Source organism: Osmerus mordax, chromosome 7, assembly GCF_038355195.1.
Source record: "Osmerus mordax isolate fOsmMor3 chromosome 7, fOsmMor3.pri, whole genome shotgun sequence".
Classification (NCBI taxonomy): Eukaryota; Metazoa; Chordata; class Actinopteri; order Osmeriformes; family Osmeridae; genus Osmerus; species Osmerus mordax.
The window spans coordinates 7498368-7526215 of NC_090056.1; the positions used below are offsets into that span (position 1 = coordinate 7498368).

A 27848-nucleotide genomic window follows, 5' to 3' on the forward strand; every position below is an offset into this window, starting at 1 on the left:
AAGTGCTGCATCCGGTACCATTAGCTCAACATAAGACAAGCGTCTTCAGACTTCGTCCTAAAGTCATCAGTGACTGGGAGGGGCGTGGTTGAACGGGGAGTTCATCCTCCGAGAGCAGAGACGGAGAAGCAGGGTGGGTGTGTGTTCCCTTGCTTGGTTTACCTTAAATGAACGCAATTTCAATTAAGTCGTATGTTAGGTATAATTAACTGTTGGAACTATTGAAATGAACACTTTTACACACGAAAAATATATAGAAGTAGGCCTAAGCTATTAATATTGAAAACAATCATTTCAGATACATCAGACCAAGTTAACTGATTAGGATATGTACGCTCTCCCTCTCCCCCTCTAGTCACAAGGTTCATCACGTCACACTGAAAACATAGCATAGGCCTAGGCACGTTTACTAAACTATTAAAACATCCGCGTATGCATGTTTCGGTAGGATTTTTTTAATGTTACTCGCCTTAGTAGTTTTGGCCCCTGGGTTTCTATCACAATGAATTGAGGTGAGTACCAGCTGCACAATACATCAATAACTGCATTCAACAGAAAGGATGCTCATACAGAACATAACATGGATAATCATAACTGGTCATTGCAGTTGTGGATGGTACCAGTTAGGTCTGACACAATTCCATGATTGAACAGAACACATTGAGTTGGGGAAATGTGTACAAACGCAGGACATATCTGAATGTTCTTTGAACTCCCTTTAATGATGTTAACATCACATTAATACGTAGTACAACAAATACTCTAATGGTTGGATTCATTGGATAACCGGAAATAAAATACCACAAAAATAACCCCATCAATGAGCAGGGGAGTCTAAAATGGAAGCAACCACCAGCTTCCATCAGAGAACCAACATGTTTTGCTTCATCTAGCCACAAGGTGGCACACTTCAGTCAATGCTTCAGCTGGTGCCATAATCCATTGTGAAGACTCACATCTATGATATGATTGTCCAACTCGTCTCATTGGGTGGCTGGTCCCATTCTACCATTATTGCAGTTAGGTTCAATATAAACACCATCCACGTCAGCAAATGGGCATGTGCCAGACAAATCACCCTTGCTTGTGCTTGTTGTTACAAGACATTCATCTGAGAAGTTGACAAATGTTAAATGGAAATCAAAGAGAACAATCTGCTAAAAAGTGAGCTGCTTTAAAAAAAGGTCGATAAAAATGAGTGTTGGACATTGGCTTAATTTAACATCAAATGTGAGCACTTAAAAATAAAAAAAAAGAGTCCATCAACAGAGAAAGAAAAGCAGGGAATCCTTAAACTGACGGTAAAAACAGTATTGACCTTGAACATGAGTATCACTAAAAATATCAAAAACTACATTGAAGGAACCTTTGTAGAAACCCAGATGGTTTGTCGTGAGGCGCACACCTTTACTCAAATGCATTTGGTGAAGGCTACCTTCAAAGTCCCTCTAGGACAGTTGTACTCAGCAAGTGACCCAAATATAATCTCACCAACACAAATCAGCACAATTTTAAACGGCACAAGGGGAATCAAAGAAGACGAACGACAGCAAAGAGAGAGAGAGAGAAGAAAGCGGAGTCCGCAAGATGGAGGGCTGTTCAGTTAAGCTCTGGTGCTTCAGTGTCTGGGTTGGGGAAGGCGTGAACTGTTGTGTTCTGTGTCGTTAGTCTGTACACGGGGCACGGGGGAGGAGGCCGCCATGAGGCGGGCCGTTTATTCCAGAGTTGTTCTGGGGGGAGTCACACGGTCAGTAGAAACAATGAGCCAACAGGTGTGTGTGTGTGTGTGTGTGCGTGCATCTCTCTCCAGGTAGTCTCTGCAGCATGGGGCAGAAAAGGGTCTTGCTCTGCCCATGCAGCGCCCCGGACGCCCACTCACACGCTCACGGCCTCCTTTTCCTTCTTGTCTCCGTCCTCGTGCCAGGTGAGCCTCTCCTCATAGAAGGCTATGACAATCTGTGGGCACTTGAGGTTGGCCTCTTTGGCGAGCACCAGGTCTGCCTCGTCAGAGTCCTTCCTGCGAGGAGAGAAGGTGGGTGATGGACGCGTTAAAATTGGATCGGAGGACAGGAGACAGGCAGGAGGAGGACAGGTAGGTGGAGGACAGGAGACAGGCAGGAGGAGGACAGGAGACAGGCAGGAGGAGGACAGGAAGGAGGAGGACAGGAGACAGGCAGGAAGAGGACAGGAGACAGGCAGGAGGAGGACAGGAGACAGGCAGGAGGAGGACAGGAGACAGGCAGGAGGAGGACAGGAGACAGGCAGGAGGAGGACAGGAGACAGGCAGGAAGAGGACAGGAGACAGGCAGGAGGAGGACAGGACACAGGCAGGAGGAGGACATTGCTATGGGGAGCATTAATTGGTCCTGGGACGTTATATATCTTGATGTTAACTTAGAGGTCAAGGTAACAAGGTCATTTTTGCAGTGATTGGGCGGGGGGTGGAAAGGTATCGTTTATCATGGGATTGACAAAAGCACTGTTGACAGACCTGGTGCTGTGTACCAACATGTGCAACACAGTCTGCAGGTTAGCCTTCATGTCAGTCTTATCCTGTTCATTTGTCCAGTGATCAGAAAGGGAACTCACCATTTCATGAGGAACATGAGGTCTCCACACGAGTCTGTGGCGCCGATGATCTTCTCTGGTTCAAGACCTCTCTCAAAGCCACGCGCAACAAGTATTTCATCCTGTAAAAGATGGATAAATATTACTCCCAACAGGTTTGGGTGATACTAACAAAAGGTATCGGGAAAGATGTTGACAGGATACTGCTGCAGTGGGTGGGGTTAGCCGTTTTCACTTTTAAATTAGGTTGCTTTTAAACATGTATTCAAATGCAAAGTCAATAGATTAAGCCATTGTTTAAGGCTCAAGGTGTCAACCAGAAAACAAGTCCTATAGACACAAATTTCTATGCAAGAGGTCTTTGGTGTTCACAAAGAGTCAAATATCAGATCACATTACGCCAGAAATAAGAGGACATGCTTTAACACGTCTTGGGGGGTACATTTCGGGGTGTTCCACCCTACTTCCGCAGATGCATACGTTTGGAGCAGAAGAAGCAAGAACAAACTGTAGTGAACTCTTCAGTGGCCTCAATCGCTTACTTCCTTTTTTCTTTTGGGCTTACTGCTGCCCTCCTCATCTTCGTCTGAGTTTCTCCTCTTGCTGCCGCTACTGTCTTTGGAGCGCCCAGAAGGGCCTGAGCTGGACTTGGCTGCCCCACTGCTGGGGGTAGAAGCAGCACCACCACCACTACTACTACTACTACTGCTGCTGCTGCTCTTCTTGTAGGTCTTCATGAACTCTGCAATGAGCTCAGGACAGCCTAGATTCTTCTCTGGTTCCCATGTATTGTGCTTCCTGAAAAGAATCACGCAAAAATTGTAATAGATGAGTACGTTAGCTTGCTTACATACCTATACGACTCTCTAAACATTAGGAATCAATGAACTGCAAATATTATTTGTGATCTAAATTAACTTACTCTGAGTACCCTTTCCACTTGAGGAAAAATTCAACTCGGCCCTTTGTTACCCTTCTGTCCAGCACCTTTTCAACAACATACTCTTCTTCCTCTGAAGACGAGGAACCATCTTCACGACTCTTCTTTCCCATGGCTAATAGACCGCTAGAGCAAGAGAAATCGCTTGCTAGCTAGCGAACTATAGATGGCTATCTTGATTGAATCAAACTGGAAAATACCTGAAGAAAAAAGTAGATTATAGAAAGCGACAGGTAGATTTGATTTGTTAGTTAGTAGCTATGAGTATTAGAAGGTGAATACCAATATAATTAAATATATAGCTAGGGTTGGATGTACTATTGCTGAGGTAGCATGTGGGCTACTTTGCTCGTACAGCTAATGAGTACTGTTAGCCGACTAAGCTAACATGGCGCATGATATTGCTAGTTTGCTAGCTAGCTAGCCGTTACACAGGCGATGGTGCATCTAGCAGTAGATATTTGAGGTATAGGTTAGAGATACAAATGCGAACTTACTCTATGAAGACTGTTAATTCCAAACCTCTTTATCCCTTATGTCACAATTCACTACAATACGAAGTCACTGTCTTTTTTGCGTTCAAGACTGGGTTCTGTCCGGCGTGCACTGCTTTCTTCTTATCAAGCTTCCTTCCTTTCCTTCTCAAACTGACCTGGTTGGCTCCTTTGCCTGCTCTGCGTAAAAAGCGCGCGCTAATGCTACGCACAATGGCGATTCGTGAAAAACACACACAAAAAAACAAACTTCAGATTTACTTAAATGTGATTTTTGATTGGCTGGTGACTCTGAATGAAATGTACAATATAATCATATTCAAATTAGATATTGATATATATTGAAGACACGGATGCTTCATCTACCTATCATAACAAAGTCTACTGAAGCTATTTCCTTGACGTATATGGATTGCGGGCCATGATTGATACGATTAATTTCTCCAATACGGAAGGAATCGAATAATAACGTGAGGATACTTGGTTCACAACTTCATGTCCTGCATAGAAACTATTTGTCTATTCGACACAGTTTTATAGTGTTCTTGTGATTATATGTCTTGTGTTTCGGGTCCGTACATGACATGAAGATAAACTACATTAACCAGCACGCTCTTTCTACCTGGCAACCTTTTTACACTTACGTAATATCTATAAAGCGTACGCCTACCATCATTGGACATGTCTACTGATTGACAGTAGTTTATCCAACCGAATTCAAGTAAACTAGCCTTCACCAGAGCGAGCGGGAATACGAACCAATAGTTGCACGAAAGAGGCGTATCCTTTTCTATTTATTGGACTCCATTACATTTCTACTCGGCTGTCGCAGATCTGCTCTCCTCGAACAAGTCACACGGAATCGAGAAATTTCCATCAGCAGAATGTCGAAAGAGGTGAGATTTGTAATGTGTGCCTTAGTTGTGGTAAAATGTGGCATACCGTAGATGACTGCAGGGATATTGGTAAATGCAATGTAAACATTTGCTATAAGTTAACCAAATATCGTATCCTGCTCTTTTGCTCTCTAGCTAGCCATCTATAGGCCGCCATCTTAAAACAAGGTAGGCCTCGTGGCCTGCTTTGTTCGTGCGGTTTTAGTTATCTCAGAATGTAGTTGTTGAAAGGTACCATCGTGTGTAAATATTCGACGCTATGTAATGTTAACGTAATAAGTTGTAGATGTTTTATAAAACATACGGACTGAATGGGAACATGATCGAGTAATGTTTGTTGATACGTTAGCTTTGCAATCTGAATGGCGGCGCTTACGACCCCCTCCGCCTGCATCGTGGGCATTGTTGTTCATAACAGACCGTTCACCCCGTAGTTTACATTATCATGATATCCGTTTAAATACTTTTTGTGAAACAGGCGTATGCCCAGCGCGTAAACGAAATGTGTATATTTAACAGGCTTCACGCGAACCCGAGCAGCTCCGCAAGCTGTTCATCGGAGGCTTGAGCTTTGAGACCACCGACGAAAGCCTCCGAGCTCACTTCGAACAATGGGGCTCCCTTACAGACTGTGTGGTGAGTTTAGTTGTTTATATAAAAACATGTTAACTGCTCTATTCAATTCTGAGAGATCCAATTTCTTAAATGTAAGCTATTACAAACATTGTTTTTAAATATCAAATAATCTTCAGGTTATGAGGGATCCAGCAAACAAGCGCTCGAGAGGATTTGGCTTTGTCACTTACTCCTCTGTGACAGAGGTTGATGCTGCAATGGAAGCTCGTCCTCACAAAGTTGATGGCAGGCTTGTGGAGCCAAAGAGGGCAGTTTCTCGAGAGGTATGATTCTCCCATTGACCTGTTTGATTTACCCGCTGATCAGTCATGAATGGGAATCTCGGTCAAGAGTTAATCTAATGGTCATTGTTATTTAGGACTCAAGCCGGCCTGGTGCTCATGTCACAGTGAAGAAGATCTTTGTTGGTGGCATCAAGGAAGACACTGAAGAGTCCCATCTTCGTGATTACTTTGAGCAGTATGGGAAGATTGAGGTCATAGACATCATGACCGACCGCAACAGTGGCAAAAAGAGGGGCTTTGGTTTTGTAACATTCGACGACCACGACGCAGTAGACAGGATCGTCAGTAAGTGGATTGGCAGTGTGTTTAATCGTCTTTTATTTTGATTTCCATTTAGCCTTCACTCTGTAATGAAGTTATTTTTGTCCCCCAGTCCAGAAGTACCACACTGTCAACGGCCACAACTGCGAAGTGAGGAAGGCGCTGTCGAGACAGGAAATGCAAGGATCGCCCATGGGTGGAATGAGAGGTGAGCTCAATAACCGCTCTAGTGCTTTTCTGAGGAGGGCCCCCCCCCATCACGCCAAGACCACAGCAGTCAACGGCTTGTTTTTTTTACAGGCCGTGGAGGCTCCGGTAATTACGGCCGAGGTGGGGGCTATGGAGGTAATGATTTTGGCCGAGACGGATACTTCGGTGGCCGTGGTATGTGGTCCAGCACCACTTGTCTTTATTCCTACCTTGTTTGAACCTGTATGCTTAACCTCTGGTGATTGTTTCAATATACTTTAGGTGACGCTGACTCGGGTTCTGTTTCAGGCGGAAGAGGGGGTGGATATGGAGGCGGAGATGGTTACAACAATGGTTATGGAGGTGGAGATGGTAAGGGTTAGGATCTGGTGTGGCCATAGAGCTCTGTTGAGTGTTGGTCTGGCTGTGGTTCTATGACCCTTTTGCTTTCCCAGGTGGCTATGGAGGAGGCCCTGGCGGTTACGGTGGCGGTAACCGTGGCTACGGAGGAGGACAGGGCTACGGCAACCAGGGCGGCGGAGGCTACGGAGGAGGAGGAGGAAACGGCTACGACAGCTACAACAACGGGAACGGCAATTTCGGTGGTGGTGGGTAGACTTGGAGTTGAGCGTGAACCTGACTGTTTCGGTTATCTGTTCTGTTGGTTAACATTTCACCACTTAAATTACAGGAAACTTCGGAGGTGGCGGCGGCGGCAGCAACTACAACGACTTTGGAAACTACAACAACCAGGCGTCCAACTACGGTCCCATGAAGGGCAACAACTTTGGCAGTGGTGGTGGTGGTGGCGGCGGCGGCGGTGGTGGAAGGACCTCAGGCCCATATGGAGGTGTGTACTGCATGGCCTTGTACCGGGACCCAACCAGATGAACTCTTGAAAGTTCCAAAAGGAACTAATCTAGAATGTCTTCCTGCTAACCGTGTTACGTTGTTGTTGTTTCCCATCAGGTGGATATGGAGGTGGCTCAAGTGGTGGCGGCGGTGGTGGATATGGCGGTGGATCCGGCGGGAGACGATTCTAGATAATGGGAGAATGGTGAGCACCAAAACATTAAGTGTGAGCTCAATGTAAACCCAGTGTGGTCTTGCGTAGATACCAGTGTAAGCCTACCAGCAGGGCACACCACACTTGTTATGCAAGTCATGTAGATTTGATGTCGACCCGAGTGATACTTTTTCTATCATTTAAAAGAATGCTCACTCTGGATTTAAATGTAGGTCACATTCCAAAAAGTCAGTTCACAGTTGTAACTATGTTGTTCCGTATTGTTCAACAGGACTGAGTACTTAGGAGAGGAGAGCGAGAGAAGTGACAGGGCAGCTGCAGGTTTACCCCATAGATCTGCTCAGCCAAACAGTTGTGGCAGGTTACAGCTGCTACAAAGAAGAGATGTACAATAGAGAAAATCATGGCGGGGGATTCGTAAAAAAAAATGTTTTGTCGTCACCCGGGATTTTATATTTTTATGTTTCTGGAAAGCAAGCATTCCATGAGGTTTTATGTCGATTTCTTTCCTTTGCGTCTGGTTTTTATTTTTGTGTAACTGCAACCCAATCAAGATGAAATAAACCACCTTTCAGTTTTTTTTAAAACACTGTTCAGTCGTGTTAGCATCTTTTAGGGGTTTGGGAGAGGGAGGGTGCTCTGGAGGTGTGTTGTACAAATGCTCTCGTTATTGAGGGAAGTCAATTGTTTTGTCAGAACCATCTGTTCTTGGTATGAAGAGAAGCAATGTGATAAATGGGAAACTTCAATCTGGCTAGAACTGTGTAGTAAAATCATCGGACCAACTCTAGACTACAGAAAATGATTTTTCGAGCATCCCAGAGAAGTCAAGTGAGTGGGGAGAACAGTGAGTGGTTCCATAGCATGGGAGTACTCCTGATGCGTCTGGTCTCACACTGGAGAGGTAGTGTCGTCAGTGAGCCCCAGCACTGAGACTGAAGCACACCTGGGTGGTTTGGGCAAGCTCACCCGGAGGAGGCTAGCTTACATGCAAAGTCTTGAGGCTAGCCATGGAAGCCAGCTGAGGGAGAGACGTAGCAAAGTCCACGTCCAGGAGCAGACAAGCAGGGGAGAGTGAGTACAGAAGGCATGTGAGACTAGCAAGCAGCAGCTACCAAAGGGCTAAAATGCGCTCTGTAGGTAAGACCAGAATTTTCACCTACTGTTAGTTCTGTTAAATATCATGTTCTGTAGTTGGTAGAGTAAGCACTTGTTTAGTCATGAGTAGCAGTCGTAATGACCATGTCAGATTTTGACACCAATGCCCCACTATGTAAAAAAAAAAAAAGAATGGGCCTGAACTTTTTCATAACGTTGTTTAAATTTGTAATGCATGCTGGTGTAAACACAACTCCTGACTTATCTTTCTGACGTCGCTTTTCACGAAGTTCTGTCGTTCTTACGTCTTCCTTTCTGCCTTTCAGGAGCCAGATGTCTGACCTGTGGAGTGCACAACCAAGCACGTTCTGTTCGCCCCTGTAACCGTTTAATGAGGTATAACCTGTCAAGTTTGTAGTCTTTCAGCATGTATAAGTCATCTTTCAATAAGTGTATGTCACAAGAAGACATTTTCTGAAATGTATTTTCTTTTGCAGGGTGAGCGAGGGGAGATGTTACACTTTTTATATGTGCTGTGCATACTTTTTAAACTTTATCAATAAATTATTTTTTATACAAAATGTGTTCTTATTTAAGCCATAACTGTTTTATTACTGCAAAGGAAACTATATAAAGAACGCTGAAATGGTAGCCTTTTATTGCCAGACAATGTTTTGAATACGTACTAGTCTTGAACCTGATTGCATCACCAAGCACACTGTTTGCCCCTTTCAAAAATATAATGAGGTATAATCTCATTACATTTATAATATAAAAAGGGTTATCAACATGTCTGGATGGATGCAACAAAGTGCATCAGACCTGCTCCATATTAGAAATACTGGTGCCCGGTACTTTCAATGCCGTAGGTAAAAAAAGTTTGAATGGGAGGATGGCCAGAGCAATAAAACGTGAGTTTGCAGATTGGTCTTGTTCCCAGGCTAGATGTATTGTGGAGTAGCTGTACATTGACCTGACACATTTACAGATGTACAAGTAAAATTGGGCGACAATGCGGTATTTCAAATGCATACTAAATGTAGATACTGAACAGTTTAAACAATTTCTGTAACGGCCATTCCCAAGGTCTAGTTCTGAACATTTAAATTGAATTTATTTCAGACACACAGGTCTGTATTATACTGTCATGACAAAGTAATGACTTGGAAAAATGTCAGTAAGAGAAAAAAGCAGTGTGAATCATTCTCCATCCAGCATTGAGTTGCGCATCACTAAATATATGTTGCCATCGGGGCTCTGTTGCAAAGTGTAGTCTTCAATAGAGTAGGGGTGTCCATCCTCGTCTCTCAGCTGAGAGAAAACCTCAGTGTACAAGTCCGTAAGCCGGCATCGCACCATGGACAGGCTTCTCTGGAACTCCAGCCTCTCCCGTGCCAGGTGGTCTCTCTGGGCCTGGAGCTGGCCCAACTCCCCCTCCAGCTGGACAATGTTCTCCAGCTTCCTCTTCCTGCAGTTCTGAGCTGCCACTTTGTTCTTTCCGCGCCGCCTGATGTCACGGACCAGTGCTAGCTGAGAGTCTGCCAGGGTATACTGGGTAAGGAGTTCGTTAAAGTCGTCCACCGGTAGGTTGATGATCTTCTCCAGAGCGAAAGGGATCTTCAAGGCCAGAGCGCGACGCTCATCTCTGCTCAGATGAACAGCAGCCGTGGAAGCAGAGTTCCCCCTGGGCTTCACATACAGAGCCTGGCAGGAGCTCCCTCTGCTGGCGACACCAGATGTGTTTGAATACAAGTCAGATAAGGCACTAGAGAGAGTTTGCTGCTGTTTCGAAGGCCCACAGGGCTGTAGGTGAGGGTGTGTGTGGGGGGGGGTTGAACCTGGCTGTGGTGAGAAGAAGGAAGATGAGGCTCCATGGTAATGGTAAGACTCATTGGGGTGCTGATAGTCTATTGGGTACAAAACGCCTCCTCTCCTACTCCCCTCACCCATACTCTCCATCGCTCCATCATTGAAGTTTAGGGCAATGTTTGTGCCCTGGTATACAGCTACACCAGTCATGGCGTTTTCTGGAGAGGCCAAAGGAGGACTGGAGCCCAGGGAAAGACCAGAGTCTGATTCCAGATCATCACCTGCCTGTGTATGTTCAGTCTGTCCATGTAGAAGACTCCCAGGCATCTGGCAACTAATACCCTGCGTGAGGCCGGCACTGTCTTTCCCATGCCCCTCGCCAACACATGGCAGGTTCACATGGTCCAGCAGGCACATGGTCAGTGGAGGCTGCAGGAGATTAGAAGGAGCGGGCAGTAGCCGGGCATTGAGCTGAGAACCAGAATGCACGTACTGTCTCTCAGCATTGGTGCCTAGTCGATGGCAGGCTGGCATCACATCAGAGTAGGATCCTTGGAAAGCAGTGGCCACAGAGTTGAGGTCACAGCCAGAGGAGAGGGGCTGTGGCGTCTGACCAACCTCAAACGATCCCAGAGGCACTATTGTCTCCATTGGGTGGTACTGGACGGCCTCATAAGGACCCTCACCAGGAACCTGGAACTCCTGCAATAGGAAAGTAAGATACAGTACTATTTTATTTGAAAGATGTAATTCAATCTTGGATTTGGAATGGCCTTATATGTTTTGGAAGGCAGGTTCAGTCATAAAAAATGGCCTGCTATATTGAAAAAATCAATCAGTAATCAATTCTGCGTGAGGCTGAACAGTCGCTTTAGTTATTATAATAATATAGCAGCGCTATAGACTCATGGCATATTGAGGAGCATTATTGCCTTGGTATGCTGTGCTGATATCACATCTATATCACTATAATGCATCACATCAAGACATGACATTGCAAAGTGGATTATACCCCCCTCCTCCTCCTCCACAGACACACACACACACACACACACATTGCTGTGCCACCCATAGCTTCTGAAGGTCTCTCCAGTTGCGATCAGGTTTCATGTGGAAACAGATGGTCATTGTGCCGTGCAGGGGACTGCTCGCAACATACAGCATTTGGCCCTCTTTCTCCCTGTGTCTTTATCCTGCCATCACTCAATTGGCCCATTGTTATCAACCTCACCTGAGTGTGTGTTGGTCTGGAGGTGCGGGATAGGCTCAGGAAGGTATGCACTGAGTTTAAGGTGTATCTGTGTTCATGGACTAGGGACTTCTTAGGTTCAAAACGTCAAGATCTGTTCTGGTTTGTGCGTTGGTGTTTTGTATGTGAGGTGAGGTTTTTTCAGTCAACAAATTGAGGCGACCATTACGATTCATAAATGCTGTATGAACACTTTCAGCAAATGTTATCCTGTATCCGGTCAAATCAGTGTTGTAGAGCCACTGGAGTCACTATGCTCACCTGCAGCTCTGTGATGGCCATCAGTTCCTGCCAGGCCAAGTCCATGTCTGTGTCCTGGGGGCCTCCATGTGATCTGGCTCCAGAGGCGCTGGTTAGCATGGACGTTCCCCCGTACAGCCTCCCCGGGGCAGCCAGTACCTGATGACGGAGGAGACAGGGCTGGACTGGTCACTTTTGGGATTTGTTTGGGCAGGTTGTAAGTACATATATCAAGATGCCATTACATTGTTTTACATACAGATAGAATTAGATACAATCAGCAGAGGTGCTTTTATTGAGATAGATTTAACCTAGATCTAGAATATGCTTTCAATAAAAAACGTTACGTATTAGTATCAGTATCAGTGTTAGACTATGTACAATATCTGCCATTACAGTGTTAGTAGTGTTAGTATATTTCGTATATTTCTCCATCCGTGGCGTAGACCGACCTCACAGTTTCTCCTCAAAGGGAGCAGATAGTTGGCTGTGGAACACATTCAGGACAGACTCTCGTTACAGCCAACCCTCCTGGGAATGAGAGATAGAGATATCAGCAATTCAAAGTACATGACATACCCTTACTTCCAGTAACAATATGTCAACCACTTGAAAACATCCAGGAAGGAACAATCATTTTACTATACCTATACTATAAACATAACTACTACAGAGGCTAGATTCTGCTTCACCACCCTCCGAAGTGCCAGCCCGCTGACAGTGAATGAGTTGTTTGGGGGATTTTCATAGATGGACTCTTGGTACATTTGAAGCCCGCCCGTCGTGCCGTTGGTCTGGTTAGTTCCTCCTATCAGCTAGGCTGGGAACCACCATGCCAGGGCCTGATAAGACAATCTGCTGGAAGACAGCAGTCCCCCCTCCTCCTCTGCAAGTGAAAGTCCTGGAAGTACTGTGTGTGTGTTTAACACACATGTATATGTATCAACACACATGTAGTCATGTGGATGTCCTGGAGGTAGATGTGACACCTGAATCCCTTGGTGTATAATAAAGGCCAATATTCCCACATGATGCGTATACTTACAGTATTACAGGAATCTAAACATAATATTATGACCAGAGGTTTGAGCAGTTTAGTGTCAATCATTCATTTACTTACGGGAAGGAGTATCATTAATGCAATCCCAACCATTCGAAAACAATAATTGTTGATTTATGATCCATGACCCTGGGGTGTTATTCATCCTATCAATTCAGTTAGAATTTATCGTATGATATTATGTATCATGAACCGCTTTCCTTGCCTATTGTAACCAACATGGGCTTGTTGTGACATCCCCTCATATCCTGCCCTCACCACTGTTATGATAAAGCTGTTTCCTGTCATACACAAGGAGACATGGATGTCTTATGGTAAACCATGTCATTGGGTTGTAAGTTTGCCTTCTTTTAACGTGATAAATGTTGTAGGCCAAGCATTAAGAATATTGTCAATAAATGACTGGGTGCTAAAGTGTACAAGTTCCAAATGTACCATGTACAAGTAATCCATGAACTGGCATTTTTCAAAATCACTTAAGACTATGGGACAGTAGAAGTTGTCTTGTTATTTATTAGATAACCTTTTTGTCATTGCAGTGGTCAATTGGAGTAGCAGGGATTGATAATTGAAACCTTGAGGACAACAAACTGTAAAACTATTCAATATACTTTGACTTCAACACATTATAAAGACACATTATATGTGTCTTTCTAAAGAAACACATTTTGACAATATAATCGTTAAACTACTTTACATGATATCATGTCCAGATATATATTCAAGATCTGAAAGAAGCAATGTTTTAGCATGATCTCGCAAAGAAAAAAAGCAGATAATGGAAAGCTGTGTAGGCAATGTAGGGCATGAAGAAACATACCTGAGGAACATTTCTCTGTTTCTTCAACAGGTGTTTGGAGAAAAAAAGGTCCTCAGATGTGGAACATAATCCATGTGGTGATGGAGCTAACAGACTAACAGGAGTCTTCAATCTCTTTGGTCTGGACAGTACATTTGTCTGCTTTTTAAAACCAACCATCAAAAAGACTGCATGTGCTTTCACTCTCTCTCTCGTTCTCTCTCTGTGTCTGTCACTCTCTGCCCCGCTACACAGTCAGTCACCGGCATAAATGGGATGGGTCTGTGATGAGAGCAGTGTTCCTGTAAAGCACCCACACAACACCACACTTTTTTTGCCCTCTCGTATCCCAACCCCAAAATTTCCCTTTTTTTCCACATACAAACCACAAGCCAGTGGTCTGGCAAACCCCAGAATATATCCCGGCTAGTGTTCACACATGTTTACAAATGTTTAAAATGGTAATACTTTGACAATTTTAAATCAGCATTCAGGCAAAATGCCCAAATAATTATTGATCAAAGCCAGCCAAAAGACCCCGCTATACCCGCTACCCCCACCACCTCAAACACACAACCTTAAGTTCTGTGCCTCTACAAATTGTGCTGACTAGCACACATATGAAGAGTGTGACTGGGAGCACCTGGAGCTGAAGCTGGCATTGCTGTGAGGGCCCTGTGCAGGCGGGGGTGGGCTGGAGTCTGGATGAAGACTTGGTTTAGTGAGGGATGGAATGTACACCTCCAGCAGGTAAGAAAGGCCACATTGTTCCTATATCTGGCAGAGCAACCACCAAGGGAGAGAGAGGAGCAGGGGGGAGAATGGAGGGGAGCGTGTCTTACATAGCAAGTGACCATTACAATCCTGAACCACAAAATCCCCCTTCCTCTCTGCATTTAAGAAGGGTAAATTACATAAAGACATCTCACATTGTTACCCCTTTGTATGCCATATTTGTTAGGATTCATAGCACATCTCAAAGTTGTATCTTTTATTTACAGTGGTAGAGACAAACCATAGTGAAGACATTGGAGAATCTTTATTGTAATTTGGAGGTAAAGGCAATTCATTAAGTTGTTTGAAGGATTTATTTCTGATTACTTTTACGTGCAGCATTTCAGATCTATAGATGTGTGAATACGTTTCTCAAACGTCTGCGTGGAAATAAGAATCTGGTGACAAACAAGGATGTGCTAAGTCCATAAATGAAACATGCGTCTATCTAAATCTATTGCTGCTTCTATCAAAGGACAACCCAGGAAGAGGTCATCAGACATCATCGCCCTCCGCGCCACAGATCGTGGTTTTCATGTCATTGTTCTAACATGGAAAATGTAGGTGGCTGACAGAGGTGGATGTCTACCAGGAATCATAAAAGAAGGGACTTCCCAATGCTCCCAAGTTCCTAGCACCCAGCCCCCTTACCCAACCACTGGAGCTGCAGGCCAACTAGCTGGGCTGTGATTACAGCGACCACAGCGTTTTGCAACCGGGTCGAGGTTCCCAGCTGAGCACTCACTCTCTAGACATGCGTGCTTGCTGTTATTTGGTCTCTTACATGCTTCTTTCAGACTTTTAAAGTGTATCCTCGGAGATGCTATCTCGCTCAGCCTCATGTTTTTAACATCTCTGCACATGACCCTTTACTATTGTTAGACTGCCACTGTCAACAACGGTATATCTGTCATAGCTGGTGACTTCATGGTCTGGTAACCAACCCTTTGAGTTTCTATTAAAAGTCCTTCTGAGCCATACAGAGCCTTACACAGGAACATCTGACCTACCCACCTCATGTGCTGTGTTGACCATAAGAACACACTTGGCTACAACACCTGTGCTCAGATCAGTCTCATTTGAGACATGTTTTTTTCCCCCCCTTGTAATTCAGATGTTTGGTTGTTCCTCTCCTTCTCTCACATGGCAGTTAATTGTGATCACCGTTTACTCATTAAAGATGGGAAATATGGCATTTGCGGCCATGCTCTAACAACCATCTAAAAACACACTCCTTAAGAAGGGCTGTATATCTCTGACCACTAAAGAGAGTATTTTTTGCCTTGATTGTGGTCTCTTCAAGGGAATGTTTTGGGCATTGCTGGGAAGAGGCAGGCAGTTTCATAGCGTGGGAGGACAAAGTGTGAATAGTGTCCCATGTGTGCGTTATATTATAACACGACAGACATTCAGCAATCCATGAGATCATCGTCTAATTTCTTCCAAAAGATTATCAGTCACATACATTTGTGGTGTCTGCCTATATGAATGGGTAAAGCCTGCTCTTAAGCCGAGAGAGTGAGCGTGTGAGTTTGTGTGTGCAGCAGTGTACAGTGATGCAAGACAGGGAGGATGGAGGGACATTGTGATAGCATGGGGTTCTCTCCACTCCCCAGCTCCTGCCAGTAACCCCAACAGTTAGCAGGTCCCTGCATGATCACCCACAGCTGCTTTTATCAGACCTCCGCAGTGCTTCCGCCACCCAGCATCCTCCCTTCCCTTCCCTCTGCCTCTCCACCCTGAGTTGACTTCCCCCACCAACCCCAAGATCCATATGTGCATATGCAACTTGTACACACCTACAGGATATACAGCACTCTTTTTCATTATTTTCCTCAACTTGACCATGCAACTGTTTTTTATTTATTTATATTATTACTGTTGCTATTATTATTCTCTTATGTCTGATCACGTTTTGATCTTCTGAACTTATGAAAGTACAGCAAGTCAAGGTTAAGTGAAATAACACACCGCTTCAATGTGACAACACTGAGGTATGTTAACCGATGCTGAATGAACATTTTGAGTTGATTTCAAGATTTTAAATCATGTTAAATCTAGTAGCCTACAGTCTAAAAATGAAATACAAGCTATTGGCCATTGAGAAACATGCTTTCCCCCCCACTAGGTCTACAACAGTTAAGATGGTTTCCTTTGACTTCAAGGGTAATTACAACATCATAGTGGTTAGACTACATTGTGAGCATACATTGCCACATTGCAAAATGTGATGGTTACCCACATTTCTGTTGCTTACAGTTTAAATCATTGGCCTATAGCTTCCATGTCCCATAAACCATTCATTCTGTTTAGGACAAATTCGCTATATGTCTATCAACAAACAGCCCCTTTCTGTAGGCCTACTCTCCTCTTTGATTTGAATCATGATGTTCACCAAAATAATATGGTAAAGATTGATTCTGGTTATTTATGGAGTGGGATAGCGAAGGGAAATCCCCATTGGCCTCAGCTTGTAGATTGATGCTTCGCAGAAGATGTGGCCAGTTTTCTTGGAGGAGAGGACAGTGACAGTAAATACAAACATCGTAGCCGCACAATCAACTGGCAGAGGTTTACAACAGTTATAATAACCTTGATGTATTTGCTTTATGCACATACACAAATTATTTAATTACCATCTATATCAATATGCATATAATGACGATAACTCAAAACCAATTACGAAACTTTAACTTCACTTCAAATTGAAGCCTGTGTGTGCTTCTGAACCCTGGCAGAGGATGTGAGCTGGTCGATGGCAGTCAGTGACTGACGTCATCATCCATCTAGCTAGCTAGCTAGCTCAACTAGCACTTATTGAATTGTAGTCTTCAGCGAAACAGGGTATAGTAGCTAGCTGTACGTGACAAGAAGACGATGGATTCCCCAATTCTGGTAATAATTCTGATATATTCATATATACATTTGTAATTTTCAAGGTATTTATAATATTATTGACATATAGAATCAGGATAGATTAAGATGAGACCTGACTGCGGAAATTGTAGCAAAATTAATTTGTTACTGTAGCTTGCTAACAACAAGATGTGCTAGCTAGCCAACAAACGTTAGCTAGCCAACTAGTGTTAGCGACTGACTTGTAGTAGTAGATACACTCTCCAAAATACGTTTTATTGTCGACACAGCTAATCTGCCGACAACATCAGTTAGCTAACATCCAGATTAAATTGGTTGGACAAACTTGTTGACCTGTTTAAACGTGTTTCCTTTCACATAGCTAACCGTCTTGATCTAGCTAGCCAAACAAACCAGACTGAGTGGTTCTAAAGTGTCAGCATTGTATTTCATTGTTTCGACAGGAGCCTTCATTGTACACAGTTAAAGCCGTACTCATTCTGGACAATGATGGAGATAGACTATATGCAAAGGTATGATGAGTTCGATTTAGTTCTTGATGTGTACTGTACTGAACTTGGCTAGCTCTTCTAGCTGTGTGTGTGTGACGGAATTCAAAGACAAGATACTTTAGCCCACATTAAATCACATTCTAAATCGCTAGTACGAGAATACAGTAATCTAAATGTACTCTAACCTGCATTTGTCTTCTCGTTAGTATTACGATGAGACATACCCCACAGTGAAAGAACAGAAAGCCTTTGAGAAGAACATCTTTAACAAGACACATCGAACTGACAGTAAGAAGCTCATACACAAAGAATCATCAGATGTCAACCCTGCCTCTGTAATTATGCATCATTGTGTTGTTTTTGATTTCCCTTAGGCGAGATAGCATTACTTGAGGGTCTCACAGTGGTCTACAAGAGCAACATAGACCTCTTCTTCTATGTTATTGGAAGTTCCCATGAAAATGAGGTAAACTGTCCTCACAATGCTGCCAAATTTCTTCCAATCGGCCGTGCTTCACTCAAATCCAAACTTTGTCTTCAGCTGTGCTTAACTCAAATCCAAACTTTGTGTTATTTCTTTTTACTTTCCCAGTTGATGTTAATGGCAGTTCTGAATTGTTTGTTTGACTCGTTGAGCCAAATGCTGAGGTGAGAGCTCAATATACCAGGCATCAAGTTGTGTGTGTTCAGTATATGTGGACGTTGTATGTGAATGACATCCTGTCTGTTCTGTCCATTTGCAGGAAGAATGTGGAGAGGAGAGCATTGTTGGAGAATATGGAAGGTCTCTTCCTGGCAGTGGATGAGATTGTGGATGGGGGGTGAGTTTAAAGAAAAATCTAAAACTATATATATATATATATGTCAGTTGTGTTTTAGTCTGGTTTCTTGCTGTCACATTTTACAGTAGTCATCAGTCTTTGTATCTCTGGCTCCCCCTGCAGGGTGATCTTGGAAAGCGACCCACAGCAGGTGGTCCACCGTGTGGCGCTGAGGGTAAAAGGCTCTTCTCCTGTCCTCACTTCCTGTTATCAACAATTTTTTCTTTCTTTCTACAATCTAAACACATCTGTGTCTTCTCTCTTATAGGGCGATGACGTGCCTTTAACAGAGCAGACTGTCACACAGGTAGGAAAAACACCGGCATTGTTCAGCATTGATGCCCAATGTCTTTACTTGTGAGATATGTGTGGAAACCGTTTTTTAATATCACCTTGCTTCTAGCATAGTGATGTGCACACCAGGAAACCACTCTGCAACTGTAATATGATCACCAACTGCATATGATTACCAATTATTAGTCGTCAGTAGCCAGCGGTGATTCCGTTACTTTGTGTGCGTGCGAGCGTGTGCGCTCCCCCTGATTAATGTTCTCATTTAAGAGGCCTGTGACAGGCTGCCGCCATCATTTCTGTGGCGGTGATTAACTGCTGTTCCCCTTCTTCATGCTTTATGGTTATGGTTGGCCTCTCGTTCAACAAATTAAGATGATGAATTAATTCCTGCATATTTCCCTTTACTGGCATTACTCATCTCGTAGTCTGTAAAACTTTTGTCGAACCATATCGTAATTTCTTTGGCTAGATTTGGACTCGCTTTACATCCTTGAATTAGCCATTGTTCTCTTGCACATATGCCATTTGATTTAAATGTCATTGTTTTCGTTTTTGTATTGTGTCAAATAATTCATAGTGTTGGCTTAGTGTGTTTTTAGTCTGTTTCTCACAATCACATATTTTTATTCACAGGTGCTGCAGTCTGCCAAAGAACAGATCAAATGGTCTCTGCTTCGATAGGACCGATTGGGCAACATGCACCACTACATTGACGTAGTTCCATTCCCACTCTGCCTCCACGTTGCCTACCTGTCCTCCAATCAATACTATGACAAGTGCAGTGGCTCAACCAATCACATCTCATATGTAGATCAGAAGCAAAAGGTCTATTGCCTACCATATAAATCAATAGTGTGAGGTTTGTTAGATACTGGATGATACACATTCCTACCACCGCACGGGTTGTGGGTTGAAATAGCCCGGGAGGTTTTTTCCTCATCCATAAAAACTTTGTGACCATCACTTGTGTTAACATTCCATGTACCAGTTAGTGCAGACATATTATCATATTAGGCAGGGTTTCTTTCTTTCTTCAAAGTACTGTACAGTCCATCAAGTACTGTCTCCTTAATGAAAGGCCAAGACAGACATTTCTAGGTGATGTGAAAGTTCTAATGAAAATCTGTACGTCAGATGCAGTGTGTTATACTGATGTCGTCATCTGTCATCAAATACTTTGAATAAATTCAATTCAGAATCTCTGTGTGTGTCCAAGTAAATTGCATCTCCAGATCACTCATAAATTTAATAAATGGTTTGAACATAATCTTCAATTACATTTGGTGCAGGGGATATTGGGTACCACAATCCAGAAATGCGCACTGAAACAGCTAATTAAAAGGCCTGCCTTTGTGACTACAGATTTGGAGATTGTTTTACACATTAACAAATCTCTGTGCATTTGTGGGTTGTTGTATACTTGTGGATTGTGGTGTGCATTTGTGAATAGGGCTCCCTCTGCTGGTCAATGAATCACAGCACAGTTTTGAAGTGTAGTCACAGGGACATAACCTTACACACACAATAATAGGAAATGCACATGCATGCCGAATCATAAATAAAATGGTGTCAGGTCACCTATACGTTATAACTGTAATCACGATTCCACACAGTCACGTTCCCACACGTACCATCAATGCCCTGTTGAGAAGCAACATGAATCTTGATTTCCTGAAGCTCTGCTGACATATACATACCCTTATTTCAATGCAAATGAACAATGCCCTCCAGAGACGATGGATGGGAAGATAGGCAATACATCATGAGTCTAAAACTGCAGTCTAGGTAACACTTCAATGTCAATCTATAGTTTTTGTCACTGTGGTCTGCTCTTCATCTACCTGTGAACTTGCACTCGGGCAGATTCCCAAGATGACCCATGGAAGGTACTGGTTGCAATCCAGATGGTTGCTCCTTAAAGACTACAGCTCCGACGGAGTAATCGTAACTCATCCATCCTCTCCATATCCCAGGATTGGTGGAGCAGGGAAGCAGATGAGAACAAGCTTTCACCTATCCTGTCATGTATGACCTCAAGGAAGGGTCAGGGGGGTGGGGGTGGGGGGGGGGGGGGGGGGGTGTATCGAGATTGAAGGAAAGATGCATTTATTTAAATAAAGGGTTTAAAGTGGGGTATTTCCCCCAGGCGCGCTTACTCTGTCTCAGGCTATCTCAGATGTGGCCTGTCCTGGACAGGAAGAGATGGGACGAGGGCCAAAAGGCAGAGGGCCCATATCTCTATGAAGAAAAACAATGGATGTGGAACAGCACTCTTGATTTTGGCCCGCTCCCTCTCCTCTCTGATGTATTTTATAAGTGATCATGCTTTGGCTCACATATCAAAGGAAGACGGAGAAGGAGATAAAGGAGGAGAGCTAAGACATTGGGCTCCGCACACCCTGGAGCAGGAGGGGGAGTTCCAGTCGCTGCCGATAAACACGGCAAAGTGGGGGATGGGGGGGGGGGGGTTGAAACATCGCCCCATCCCTGCAAGTTGTAACTACATTAAGTGAAACCCTGCCATCCTTGAGCGAACCTCAAATGTTAATTAATTTGACCAATTTAGAAGTGCCCTTCTGTCTGAAAGGTGATTCATCTTGCTAAAGGACTCCTGTCTCCTTGTAGGTCTTTGTGTTTGATTGAACTTGTTTTAATTGTCCACAAGCTCCAGAACTACTACAGGCAAGTCTGTTAAGTAACAATCCCTGTTTAACTGTGGGGAGACCACAGTGACACTCAGGCTTCTTCGTTGCTGTCTGCCAGTAGAGAGAAAGAAAGGGAGCGATAAAGGAATACAAGTTAATGAAACAGTTATTGGTTTTGACCTGTGGACCTATCGTCCTGGCTAGCTGCCAGTCAGACCCTTTCATGCTGTAGCTACACACTGTCTCTGCTAGCTAGCCTATAGGACTTACAGTAGCTGTTCTGTCTGGGAGAAGGAGAGAATCAGAATCAGAATAGGTAGGCTTCTACCACAAAACAACAAGTGTGGTTGTGCGTTCAACTAGGAAGCAGTCTACTGATCCCAAATCAAATTAAATGTGAATCGCATTTCACAATAATGCAAAACAACAATCTGGCCTTTATATCCCAGTGGGTCGTATCAAGGGAAGAGGGAAGGGGGAGGGGGGTGAAGGTCAAAGAGGATGAGGTTAGCAGAGCTCGGCTGCTACAAGCATGATTGGATGAGGCCACAGCAGGGAAGAGAGAGGGATGAAATGAAACCCACCCAAGGTGCCTAGCGCGTCCCATCCCCCTCCCCAGCTTCTCATTCAGATAGCCCAGCGACACCTTGGGGCAGCCAACGACCTGCTTTCATCCACTAATTACAGTTGCTTGTCGTAAAAAGCCAGAGAGGTAATTTATATTAATTATACAGGAATGAGTATAATAGTTTGAAATGCAGCGACTTGACACGCTGTACATAACATGCTGTAAAGTTGTCAGAGACGTGTGGGCCAGAGCCCTATAATTGATCGATGCAGAAAGTGAGTGTCTGACTGCATGTGTGTGTGTGCTGTGTGCCAGAGAGGACGAGTGAGAGTTTGTGTGTCGGGAGTGTGTGAGTTAGTGTCAATAAATTATCATCATCTGCAAGCTTACAGAGTCTTTATGTCATCGAGAGTGTGTGTGCTCCAGTTCCCTCTAAATGGTATTCCTCAGCGAGAGACAACACTGGCACCAGAGGCAGTGGCAGTAAAGAGGTTCACCACTGCGCAAACATTCAAATGAAATGACACAATTATAACTCGATCATCACCTCATTAGTGAATTATGTCAGACCATAACATACATCACCCATTGACACACTGTGTATTCTTTGTTGTCTGGCCTGCCCTGTGTAGTTCAGTGTTTTGGCAGAAAAATATGGTCTTGTCAGAGGATGTCTTTCGAAGCAGATAGAATTTGTGAATTAGGAGGGATGAAAAAAGGCGCGCTTGTATTTGGAAGAAAAGGTTCTGATTCCGTTGAGATGTGAGTCCGAGGCACGGGTGGACCCTCCCCTCGCTCCTCTCATCAACAGTTCCACCGCAGTGTGACCTGCTTTATGACCAAGCTTGCCCTCACAGGGGCCTGTTTATGGATTCCTATAGAGTAGAGAATCATTGCTGCTCGCTGGACAAGTCAGCCAAAACCAACACCACCTCCATGGCATTTCTGTTCACCCTGTGTCGTAATTCAACGTTCTGTTTTTGTTTCTCACCAGAAAAATACGAAACCATTGTATTTGTAGTAAGTATGAAATAAGGTGACCATAAATCCTTTTTTGCTAATATTTTATCTGGTGTTAATTTATGATTGGAAAATGATAGTGACTTGTTTATTGGCTGCCATTTTGGTATAGTTCGATGTGAGAATGTGCTTCTTTCACTTGAATAATAACATTTCAGAGAACTGCACAGCTATTCATCTATTTCTGTGCCACAATATTGAACTTTGGCTGAGTTCATGAAAACATCTTCATCAGGAAGAACGGGATGAAGTGTCCCTCCTATTGCACCATTTCAAGTGCATTCAGAAAGTATGGCTATGGTGCAACTTCATTGCTGAATTGTACTGATTGTAAAATAAATAGGTAGCTATACAGAACATCCCTATACCCTATACTTTAAAGAAATAGCTTGGCTGTGTGAGACATGAACATAGTCCTCATGCAGTCAACACCAGCCTGTAATGTTCTGTGTGGGTGGAGCTGCCTCTCCCCTCCACCCTCCTCCTTTTGATTTAGAAGCCTATAGAACCCTCCCCCAGGCCTGGCTTCCTCCATACTGCAGTGGCCTCTTAGACTGCTCCTCATCTTGCTTGCCTGCAGGATCTAGCAGAACATATCTGGGGCCTCCAACAGCCTGCCTCGTGTCCAGTCCAGTCTCTGCTACAGTGGCTGAGCACCGAATGTGCCATTTCCTGACAACTTGAGGTTACAGGGTTAGTGCAATACAGCGGTCAAACTTTAGGGAGCAGACAAGCTGATGCAAGAGTTAGACCTCAAGAATGGCTGTAACTCAAGTTCACTGTAGACAGTCGACAACAGACATTTGCGGTGGCAGTTAAGTGTTCCAGACGTTTGTTTCTGTTTTTATTCTACCCCGAAACGTCCATTGCAGGACATGTGTTTCTCCTCTATTGTGGCCATGTTTGGTCTTGTTTTCTTCCCCAAATTCCTTCACCTGCCCAGTCAGAGCTCTACTATTTTACTAAACTGTGCTCAGTTGTGGGTTTTCCACCTAACAAAAGACAGAGGGAGAGAGAGAAAATGAGCAGTTTATTCTGCAGCATACCTCTGAGCCTTCTATCCTCTCCCCTCCTCCCACTCTGTCATTTATTCTTTCTCTCTCTCACACACTTTCTCCCCCACCCTCCCTACGGATTCCCCAACCACACCACACTGCAGCGCCGTTAACAGACGAAGCCTTGGCAGATTTACCGCTGTCCTCTGTTCATTGGCCGCCAGCGTGACAGCAGAGATTTAGTGCTTTGCTCTCATTGGCCGAGACTTGACAGGCTAATTTATGGCTGCGCTGTGATTTGATGCCTGCTTCCTTTGAAGTGAGTTACGGCTCTGTCGCTTATAGGACACAGAAATGGTGTCAGGTTGCAATCGTAAAAATCTTCTCCCTGAAGGGAGATGGCGCTGGTGTGTAACACTTCTGACGTCACAAGAGGAGGAGAGACCTGCTGGAGGGTTAGGGAAAAGAGCTATATAATTACAAAGAATACAAATGACAATATAGTGTGTTTCTCAGGAGTACACGATTCAACATATGATACTTACAGTATCCTTTAAATTGCTTGAGTAGCCTATTGTATGATAATGTTGAGATTGTCTTCAAGGTTGGGGGTATTTCTTGATCTTTAAATCCAATCACACACGAAGGCCCGCCTTTCATAAAGTTGTCCAGCAAATCGTTCTATCAGAACCTCTGCTTCCCTCTCTATCCGTCTCTACCACAGTTAAAATGAGTAGTTTAGGGCGGCTATGGTCTACACTCTGTCAAGGATGAGTGGACACTATCATTGAACTCCTCCTCACCCATCCAACTCTCCCATCCTTTCTTTTCCCATCCCGCCACACCTTTACTCCCACATACATCATAGGATCAGTGAGGCTGCAGATGACTTATAATAGGTCAAAGGACCTTAAACGATGGAAGGTAAATCAATTTATTGCATAGCTAATCAACAGAAGCAAACTGTCAAAGTCACTTTGACTCTATCTACCCACTGCTGTGCACTGCAGGATCGGAGCATGGAGCCACACACATCATCTATCTACAAGGGCCTATCTCTTCATCCGTCTGACAGTTTATCCCCAGAGATCAGAAAGGAACAAGAATGTGCCGCGGGAACGGCCATGACCTGGGAGAATCTCCAAAGGTGAAAGTCAAGGTCGGCCCAGTCTATCAAAGCCCCCAAGGATTCATGCGTGATCCCCTCCTCCAGTATCTGATCTGTCCACACCCTGTAACTCCTCCCGTATGGCGGTCTGCTCGGGTGGAAAATTGCTGGAAAATGGAGAGGGAAGCCCTGGAGTGGATGGTTCCTTGTGATTGGGTAACTCCGTGAGAGAAGGGCGTGTGAACGTTGGAGCTCAGAGATGCATTGCATACTCACTGTCACTGTGCTGTCTATGAGAAGATCAGAGTATAAAATACACTAACTTATAGTTTGATATCTCCATTACTCTGTTCACTCACTACTCTGTGATCAAGGATATTGATTTCAGGAACAGCTTCATTGATAGATTATGCAGCTAGCACTGTGAGCCATACAGTCAGTCAAAAGACAGAATGCCAGAGTCTATCGGCTACCGTTGGGGTATGTTTAGAAACTCCCCCTCCATTTTGGTATAAAAAAAATACCTGTATTTCTTCCATCAAGCCAATGGCTAGTAGTTGGGTCCATGACTTTGTGGCAACAAACTCATGGTCCTCATGGACTTTCAAACCTTTGGCCCAAATCAGATCTTCTTGGTGGTCTACATTCCCACATTACCACATTCCCTGTCCACATTCTCCAGGTTCTCATCATTCAGTTGTGAGTTCACAGAATGTGGACTAGGACATATTTCAATTCCTAGTTCTAAATAAGAGCCTGGTCTGAGAAGGTTGGACCTGTGAGTGGACTGGGTAAACAGCCTCTGGAGTGCAATGCTGTGGAGGCCCTCTCTGAGGGACCCTCGACAGGCTGGCTGGCTGCATGTTCCTCGGGGAGTCCACCTCGCCTCGGCCCAACGCGTCCCAACAAGCTGCAGATTAATGGGGTGGTGTGGGGCGACGGCATGTTAATGTATCTGTCGAGGCTAAATGCGCCTCCGTTGGAAAGTGATTTTTACACCATCGGCAGAGCGCCGGGGTGTCCATCCTGTCAAGGGGAATGTGGATGACTCTCGAGCCAGATAAATCTTAACAATGAGGTGCTGCTCAACTAAGCTGGGCCCACTCCTCTAGTCCAACCCCCCTCCTAGCTAGCATGGGTGTGAATGGAGAGTTAAAGAGCACTCAAACCTAGGAGCACGGTGAGACAGCTGCTTGGGGCCCCTGCAGCTCTCCCTGTACAGTCTCCCCAGTAACAGAGACAAACAAGAGAAATACTAAACAACATAAGACTCATTTAGAGCTTTTGAGTTTGAGTGGATGCACTAATGCAAGGTTATGAATATGCATTCTTTTTTTTTTTACAACAAACATTGCAGTAGGCCACCTTAAAATTGTTCCCATATTACGTATCAGACTCACTTGTGATTGTCCCTGATTTGACGACTTGGGATGAGGCTATAAGGATTGGGAATGATTTTCATGTGCTAATTAATCTTGCTCAGAGGTAATTGGGTTGACATTGTCATAAAGCAGTTGAATATGGAACAGTAAGGGGCTGCTAGTTATCATCTTTTTGCATGAAACAAACCTGCCTGTTGCTTTTTTCCTTTGGAAGCCATTTTGTCTGTCAGTCAGCTAGACAAACAAGTAAGATGGCTGCCATTTAATCAAGACTCAATTTCCTGCACGTCCCAGGAGAGAACTGTCAGTCTCAGTTTCCTTGAGACTGTGTGCAATTACATAAGACCAAGTTACATTTCTTACTAAAACATATTCCTTATATCAGAATCAGAATCAGAATGGGGATTTATTCGCCATGAAAGTTTGCACAGACAAGGAATTTGCTTTGGCAGGAAGGTGCATACAATAAACATATAGGGACCTAAAATTTAAATATGTGGACTATCTATACTAGGGGTACATAAACTAGCAGTACTAAGAGGAATTATAATTAAATAAAATATACAATAAAATAAAATATAAGTTGCCGTAATTTACAATATAAAAATACAAAAATACAAATATTACAAAAAATACAAATGTACAAGATACAATTTTGTAATGCAGTGCAAAAAGCAGTTGCATTGCATAATCCTTGTGGGACCGCTCTTACCTTTAGAAATTAGCTAAATGTAAAACATTTTGACAAATGACTGTAGCCAATTGTGTTTTTTTTCCCCCACAAAGCAAAAGGGATATTTTTTCGTTTCAATAATTTCAAATTTTCCTAAGCATACAACTCAATTGTCAACAATTCATTGACAATTATCAAATTCCACAGTAGGCTGCAGTTCTCCAGTTGTTGATGGTCTACTTTTTTAAGCATCACAATGCTAAAACATTGGCAATTGTAGCCAATGTCTTTCAAAATCAAACAAATATCTACAGTATAGAGCAAATAATAACAATATGCCTTTTAAGATGAAAGTTAGCAAACCATGTTATCTTTCATATTGTAACAGCTGCAGGTAAAACGTTTTTTATGCTATTTGACAAACTTAAAATATAAGTGGATGTGTAAGAACTATTGATTAATCACAAGGCCCATGGCTCAGGACTGAACCCTTATGGTGGAAGACAACTCCTGTATTAATATTTCACTCTCATCACTTGGAGTCAGCCTGCAGTCATACTTGCCAAGGGTGGGGTGTGGGAGTGTCTGGGGAGATGAAAAGTGAGGACAGAGGAATTGAAATTTTAATGACGAGCTAGCGCTGCCATGCT

At 43.8% G+C, this 27848-nt stretch overlaps 4 protein-coding genes across 11 annotated transcripts; 2 read left to right on the forward strand and 2 right to left on the reverse strand.

The window, feature by feature from the left end:
* Positions 1-703: 703 nt before the first annotated feature.
* On the reverse strand, positions 704-4138 carry cbx5 (chromobox homolog 5 (HP1 alpha homolog, Drosophila)). The gene is made up of 5 exons (XM_067240892.1): positions 4006-4138; positions 3491-3708; positions 3111-3366; positions 2590-2690; positions 704-2017 (listed from the first exon to the last, which is right to left on the reverse strand). The coding sequence occupies exons 2-5, from the start codon at positions 3619-3621 to the stop codon at positions 1876-1878; spliced, it is 630 nt and encodes a 209-aa protein (XP_067096993.1). The 5' UTR covers positions 3622-3708; positions 4006-4138; the 3' UTR covers positions 704-1875.
* Positions 4139-4811: 673 nt separating this feature from the next.
* hnrnpa1b (heterogeneous nuclear ribonucleoprotein A1b) lies at positions 4812-8974 on the forward strand. Of its 6 annotated transcripts, XR_010876909.1 has the most exons (12): positions 4812-4898; positions 5418-5534; positions 5651-5797; positions 5893-6103; positions 6192-6287; positions 6380-6463; positions 6551-6640; positions 6724-6876; positions 6960-7118; positions 7238-7325; positions 8720-8789; positions 8891-8974. XR_010876909.1 is itself a non-coding variant. In XM_067240888.1 (11 exons), the coding sequence occupies exons 1-10, from the start codon at positions 4887-4889 to the stop codon at positions 7309-7311; spliced, it is 1143 nt and encodes a 380-aa protein (XP_067096989.1). In that variant the 5' UTR covers positions 4812-4886; the 3' UTR covers positions 7312-7325; positions 8720-8859. The 6 variants fall into 6 exon arrangements, 5 of the variants coding, with proteins under 5 accessions (XP_067096989.1, XP_067096988.1, XP_067096990.1 ...); XM_067240888.1 differs by lacking the exon at positions 8891-8974 and having other exon boundaries at positions 8720-8859; XM_067240887.1 differs by lacking the exons at positions 8720-8789; positions 8891-8974 and adding an exon at positions 7567-8586.
* An 18-nt stretch (positions 8975-8992) lies between these two features.
* nfe2 (nuclear factor, erythroid 2) lies at positions 8993-13808 on the reverse strand. 3 transcript variants are annotated; one of them, XM_067240884.1, is made up of 4 exons: positions 13572-13808; positions 12144-12222; positions 11713-11850; positions 8993-10904 (listed from the first exon to the last, which is right to left on the reverse strand). In XM_067240884.1, exons 2-4 carry the CDS (start codon positions 12189-12191, stop codon positions 9594-9596), a joined length of 1497 nt encoding a protein of 498 aa, XP_067096985.1. In that variant the 5' UTR covers positions 12192-12222; positions 13572-13808; the 3' UTR covers positions 8993-9593. The 3 variants fall into 3 exon arrangements, with proteins under 3 accessions (XP_067096985.1, XP_067096987.1, XP_067096986.1); XM_067240886.1 differs by lacking the exon at positions 13572-13808 and adding an exon at positions 12339-12448; XM_067240885.1 differs by lacking the exon at positions 13572-13808 and having other exon boundaries at positions 12144-12372.
* A 3344-nt stretch (positions 13809-17152) lies between these two features.
* On the forward strand, positions 17153-20074 carry copz1 (COPI coat complex subunit zeta 1). Its single transcript, XM_067239722.1, has 9 exons — positions 17153-17219; positions 17645-17713; positions 17899-17980; positions 18067-18158; positions 18285-18340; positions 18436-18513; positions 18637-18688; positions 18782-18820; positions 19441-20074. The coding sequence occupies exons 1-9, from the start codon at positions 17202-17204 to the stop codon at positions 19486-19488; spliced, it is 534 nt and encodes a 177-aa protein (XP_067095823.1). The 5' UTR covers positions 17153-17201; the 3' UTR covers positions 19489-20074.
* The last annotated feature ends 7774 nt before the right edge of the window (positions 20075-27848 follow it).

Excerpts from the sequence above, each read along its gene's own strand:
- copz1 (XM_067239722.1), top strand. Across the intron at positions 17,981-18,066 it reads CAAGACACATCGAACTGACA|GCGAGATAGCATTACTTGAG; the intron begins GTAAGAAGCTCA and ends GATTTCCCTTAG. Across the intron at positions 18,821-19,440 it reads CAGAGCAGACTGTCACACAG|GTGCTGCAGTCTGCCAAAGA; the intron begins GTAGGAAAAACA and ends TTTTATTCACAG.
- cbx5 (XM_067240892.1), bottom strand. The coding sequence starts at position 3,621 with ATGGGAAAGAAGAGTCGTGAAGATGGTTCCTCGTCTTCAGAGGAAGAA. Across the intron at positions 3,367-3,490 it reads AAGTGGAAAGGGTACTCAGA|GAAGCACAATACATGGGAAC; the intron begins GTAAGTTAATTT and ends GATTCTTTTCAG. Across the intron at positions 2,018-2,589 it reads CTCATGTTCCTCATGAAATG|GAAGGACTCTGACGAGGCAG; the intron begins GTGAGTTCCCTT and ends CTCTCCTCGCAG.
- nfe2 (XM_067240884.1), bottom strand. The coding sequence starts at position 12,191 with ATGTGTTCCACAGCCAACTATCTGCTCCCTTTGAGGAGAAACTGTGAG. Across the intron at positions 11,851-12,143 it reads CTTTGAGGAGAAACTGTGAG|GTACTGGCTGCCCCGGGGAG; the intron begins GTCGGTCTACGC and ends CTCCGTCATCAG. Across the intron at positions 10,905-11,712 it reads TGGCCATCACAGAGCTGCAG|GAGTTCCAGGTTCCTGGTGA; the intron begins GTGAGCATAGTG and ends TTCCTATTGCAG.
- hnrnpa1b (XM_067240888.1), top strand. Across the intron at positions 6,641-6,723 it reads TGGTTATGGAGGTGGAGATG|GTGGCTATGGAGGAGGCCCT; the intron begins GTAAGGGTTAGG and ends TTGCTTTCCCAG. Across the intron at positions 7,119-7,237 it reads GACCTCAGGCCCATATGGAG|GTGGATATGGAGGTGGCTCA; the intron begins GTGTGTACTGCA and ends GTTTCCCATCAG.